Source organism: Numida meleagris, chromosome 11 (assembly GCF_002078875.1).
Source record: "Numida meleagris isolate 19003 breed g44 Domestic line chromosome 11, NumMel1.0, whole genome shotgun sequence".
Lineage (NCBI taxonomy): Eukaryota > Metazoa > Chordata > Aves > Galliformes > Numididae > Numida > Numida meleagris.
In genome coordinates, this window is record NC_034419.1 from 2,330,443 (window position 1) to 2,335,586 (window position 5,144).

The window sequence follows — 5,144 nt, forward strand, 5'->3', positions numbered from 1 at the left end:
CGGCAGGGGCCGACTCCGTCTGCTCGGGCGCCCGCAGGCGCTTCATGAGCGTGGTCACTCGCACGGCTTTCTGCGGGAGCGAGAGGGCGTCAGGAACCCCCGGGGGGAAACTGAGGCACGGGGCTGCGCCCACCCACCTTCCACTTGGCCCTGGCGAAGTTCTTCTCGATCTGGGCGCAGACGCCGTCCTTGATGTTCTTGTCGGAGGCGGCGTTGCCAGAGATCCTGGGGGGAGTAAGGGGGTGGTGAGCGGCCCCCACCGCCCCCCCCCCCACACCCCCAAACCTTCCCTGCCCCTGCTGCCCCTCACCATTCGTGGGAGATGGCCTCCTCCGCTGTGATCCGCTGGTCCTGCTCCACCTCCATCAGCCGTGTCACCAGCTCCTTGGCTGGGGGTAAGAGGGGGTCAGTGGTGGGGGGACACACAGGGACCCCGTGCCTCCCAAGCCCCCCGCCAGCTCCCCCCAGTGCCACGGCTTACCCGCCTGCGAGATGTCATCCCAGTAGGGCGGGTCGAACTCGTAGTCCCCTGCCAGGATTTTGCGGAAGAGGTTCTTGTCGTGGTTCTCGTAGTCATCCTCGTCCGCCTCCTCGTAGAAGGGGGGGTTCCCCGAGAGGCTGTGGGATGTGTTGCTCAGTGCCCCCTCCAGCCCAGAAGCCCCCAACCCTGTCCCCACCCCCGCACTCACAGAATGTACATGATGACACCAATGGCCCAGCAGTCCACTGGTCGCCCATACCGCTGCCGCCCCACCACCTCCGGAGCTACGGAACACAGGACAGTGGCAGAGGGACCGGTCTTGCTCTGGGGTCTCCAGCCTCCACATCCCCCCACTGGGAAACCTATCTCCCTGCACCCGATCCGCTCCTCCAGGGTGGCCATGCGTTATGTGTCCCAGCAGGTCAGCCGTGAGCAGTGGGAGGGACCCAGGATGGGTCCTTGGAATATGGGGAGCAGGAGGAACTCGTTGGGAGGAACCAGGATGGGTCCCTGGGGTGATGGAGAGCAGGAGGTATCCTCTGTGAGCATCCATGATTGATCCCCTGTGTGATGGGAAGTGGGAATAACCCACCAGGGACACCCAGGAACCCACAGAGAGCAGTCATCAGCAGTAGGAGAGACCCAATGGGAGCGCTCAGGATTGGTCCCTGGGGTGATGGGGAGCAGGAGGGACCCCCAGGGTGCAGCCAGCATCAGCTCCAGGGTGATGGGAATGGGAGAGAACTGCGAGGAGCACCCAGGATGGGTCCCTGAGTAACAGACACTCATCAGGAGCACCCAGGGTCATTGGGAAGGACTCACTAGGAGGGTAGGGACTTGCCAGAACACTGACCCTGGAGACGGGAAGTCTGTGCCCCCTGCCCCCTCTCCGTGCCCGCCCAGTTCACCCTCACCCAGGTACTCGGGGGTGCCGCAGGGCTCCTTGATGAGGCCGTTCTCCAGCTTGGCCAGGTGGAAGTCGCTGATGACGATCTTGGAGTTCTTCAGGCGGTTGTAGTACACCAGGTTCTCCAGCTGCCAGCGCAGGGAACGTGAACGTGGCGGGGCTGCACTGGCACCCATAGGTGCCTGCGCCCACCAGGGACCCCCAGCGCCCACCTTGAGGTTCCTGTGCACGATCTTGAGGGAGTGCAGGTATGCGACGGCCTCCAGCACTTGCCGGATGACGTTGCTGGTGTCCTTCTCCGAGTAGTAGCCCTGGTCCAGGATCCAGTCGAAGACCTCCCGGCCCGTGGCCCTGCCGGCGCCGAGAGCAGGCTGCGGTGGCCCCGCGGCACAGCGCCCACCCGCCGCCCCGCGCCATGCTTACAGCTCCAGGAAGATGAAGTACTCCTTGCGCGTGATGTAGACGTCCACCAGCTGCAGGATGTTGGGGTGCTTCACCCTGCGGCGCCCACGGGACGGTGGTGGCAGTGGGTGGATGGATGGGTGCTGCCCAGCGACCCACAGGGACCGACCCGCTGCCCCCTGGCCCCGGCACTCACATTTTCAGGATGATGATCTCATTCTTGGCCGCCTTCCGCACCTTGCGCCCATCCCGCTTCAGGAACTTCTTGCAGGTGTACAGCTTGCCCGACGTCTTCTCCTTCGCCCGGAAGATTTCGCAGAACTCCTCCCTGCAAAGCATAAGCAAGGGATAAGCAAAGCATTAGGAAAGCGGGGGGGGGGCCAAGTAAAAGCCCCTTCCCCACTACAGGACCATGGGGGCTGGCAGAGCATCCAGCGGGATGGCCCCTGTCCCTGCACAGCGCTCACGGCCGGATGGATGCTGCAGAACCATCAATACTGAGCTGCACAGCAGCATGCCTCCACACTACTGTAACGCCGCATTCGGGAAGGCAGGAGGTGAGAAAACTTCCCCAGAGCCCCTTCCTCCACCACCGCCACAGCAGACGGTCCCTGCTTTCGGGAGGTGCACCGGGGAGCCGCGAATTTGAGGAACTGCTGCAATCCCAGCAGATATTTGGGAGGGAGGAGGGAGGGTTAACTGCAGGCGCCAGGCTGCGGCGAGCAGCAGCAGCGGCGAACCTCGGCACCGGCAGCGATTCTGTGCTCGGAGCAGACGGCAAAGCCCTCCTGGAATCGGCACTCATTGCAGGGAACGCGCCCCAGCCCCGAAGGCACCGCGCTCCCCAACCGGTGCAGGGTGGGGGTCCCACAGACGCTCTCGGGGCCGGGCAGGGACGCACTCACGTTTTGATGACCTGGCCCAGGTCATATCTGTCGGTCACCTCGGATGGTTGGTTGTAGTCTTTCTTGTCCCCCAGCGTCACGCAGCCAAACGGCATCGCAGGGCCCGGTGCTGCAGAGGCAGAGGAGCCGTGAGCGCCGCGGCCCCGCTGCCTGCACCCGTCCCTCCTGAGCAGCGTAAAACCTGATGGAGCGCAGCCCATCCCCGTGGCGTCCGGCCGCTCTGCCCCACCAGCCCGGTTTGCAGCTCATGAACAAGTTTATTCCATAGGCAGAGCTGGGAGCAGCTCGCTGGGCAGCGTGGCAAGTGGTCTGGGTCCTGTTCCTCAGCCCCGTTTTGTCCTGTGGTGATGCTCCTTCAGCTCGAGCATCGCCAGCTGCACGCTGTCACCCTGCCCTTTGCGGACAGTGTTGTGCCCTCTGCCCAAAAGGAACCCTCCAACCCCAGACCCTTCTTGGGAGCTTGCCAGCAAAAAAAATTGTTCCCAGAAAGTGATTTTTTTTTCCTTTTCCCATCCTGTTCTGGGAGGAAGTTTCAATGGATGTTATTTTGTGATGCCTCAGGAAGAGAAGGGCTCTATGGCCCTGCTGAGCCTGAGCGGGACGTCCAGCGGGATGCTGGTGTGGTGCCGGCGGCACCCATCACCCCCAGCTCCCCAGGTGACGAGCCGTACCGTGCCGCACCGCACCGTGCTGGCAGCACCCGCCGCCCCGGTCCCGGTGGCAGGATGGCGGAGCGGGATGCGGGAGCCGGCGCGGCGGGTACCCAAGCGCTGAGCCTGTTGCTATGGCGATGGGAGCTGGAGATGCAGAAAGCGGCACATCCTGCGGCGGGGGCAGGGACGGGCAGCACCCGCAGCACCCGACCTGCTGCGGCGCGCAGCCCCGGCACCGCCGTGCCGGCCCCGGGTGGGTGCCCAGCCTGCAGCACCGTGTGTGGGCACCAGGATGATCCCTGGGGTGGGTGACCCCGAGGGGGGGGGCGTGGGGACAGCGAGGCAGGGGCGTGGGGATGCTCCTTCGTGTGCTCGCTGCCTCCATCCAGCCCTGCCTGCGGGATGGGAGCCCCTCAGTGCGCAGCATCAGGGCACCAGCCCGTGCTGGGCAAGAGCAGCCGGCCCCGTCCCGCTCCAAGTGTGCCCACTCCCAAAAGAGAAGCAAAGCACCCATGGGTGCAAGAAAACTCACGCCCAAGCTATAGAGCTGCTGAAGCTTCCCTGCCTTCCCTGGGCTCATCCCAACAGGGAACGTGCCCTGCCTGGCACCTCCGAGTTGTCCCCGTGCCACATGACGCCGGCTGTGCCGTGCCACTGCCCCTGGGCGAGGGGACCAGGGCTGTTCCCGCAGCCAGTGGCTGCCTGGGAGGGCTGGGATGAGGGCTGCCGGCGTGCTGCCAGGATGAGCTGTGCAGGGACCCGATGGGATGACGGATCGGGATTTGATTGCTGCCTCTGCGAGCGCTCGGCTGACCTGCGCCCATCGCAGCAGTTCCCGCTGGCTGAGTGGGTGGCATCCTGCCGGGCTGAGCACCAGCCCCTGCCTCGGGCTGGCTCGGAGGGTCAGCACCCCCGGGATGTCCCGCAGGTGAGCGCACCCGGGTGAGAGCTGGGCGCAGCAGGGAGGCTGGGTGCCGCGCTGGCACCCGCACGCAGCCGGCCCCCCCCTTCTGAAGCAGCTAATTTGGGAGCAGAAGCAACAGCGGGTGTAAGACAATAGCGGGAGGTGGGTGGCCGGGTGCGGACGGGATGACGCAGCCGCGCAGCCCTCGCCAGCATCCCCCCAGCACCCCAGAGCCTGGCTCTGCCCCACGGCTCGGGGACCCCTGGCTGCCGCTCAGCCCCCTCACCTGCAGCCCCGCTCCCACCTGCAGTCCCCCACCGCGCTGCCGGGGGGTCCCCGCTGCACCCCGCATCCCACGGGAGCGCTGTGCCAGAGGGAAGCGGACCCAAACGTCCACAGTGCGGGCGGCAGCAGAGTGGAGGGGCTACGGGAGCCCGAAGTGCTGCACCCAAAGGGAGCTCCTGGGGTTGGGGCAGAGCCGGGGCCGGGGGGGGTCCCCATAACCCGGTGCCCCCCAACCCGGGGGCATCTGCCCAGGGGCGAGCTGGGGGCTGCCGCAGCGGGGAGCGGGCAGGGAGGGAGGCAAAGCCTATCCGACAGCGATGGGATGGGGCGGGGTGGGGTGTGGTGGGATGCGATGGGACGGGACGGGATGAGGCGGCACGGGATGCGGTGGGATGAGTGAGATGGATGGGATGGGACGGGATGGCAGCTCGGTGCCCGCCGGGGTCGGCGCGGGGCAGCCGTCGAGGCGCACACGGGCACGGCACGGGAGGACGAGGCAGGGACACGGAGGGGCAGCCCCGGGCCAACACGTGGCGAACCCCAGCGACGCCCCCGGCCCGGCCCGGCAGCCCCGCGCCCTGGGGGCGGCACGGCACGGCTCAGCCCG

At 66.5% G+C, this 5,144-nt stretch overlaps 1 protein-coding gene across 1 annotated transcript in view; it reads right to left on the reverse strand.

Moving 5' to 3' along the window:
* The window catches only part of CAMKV (CaM kinase like vesicle associated), a 4,400-nt gene extending 1,048 nt beyond the window's left edge, over positions 1-3,352 (reverse strand). Inside the window, exons 1-10 of the mRNA XM_021409638.1 lie at positions 2,696-3,352; positions 1,987-2,118; positions 1,812-1,886; positions 1,601-1,739; positions 1,396-1,516; positions 690-765; positions 482-618; positions 311-389; positions 138-225; positions 5-70 (exon numbers count right to left, since the gene is read on the reverse strand). Of these exons, the coding sequence (XP_021265313.1) occupies positions 5-70; positions 138-225; positions 311-389; positions 482-618; positions 690-765; positions 1,396-1,516; positions 1,601-1,739; positions 1,812-1,886; positions 1,987-2,118; positions 2,696-2,895 (1,113 nt within the window). The 5' untranslated portion in view covers positions 2,896-3,352. The remainder of the gene's footprint in view (positions 1-4; positions 71-137; positions 226-310; positions 390-481; positions 619-689; positions 766-1,395; positions 1,517-1,600; positions 1,740-1,811; positions 1,887-1,986; positions 2,119-2,695) is intronic.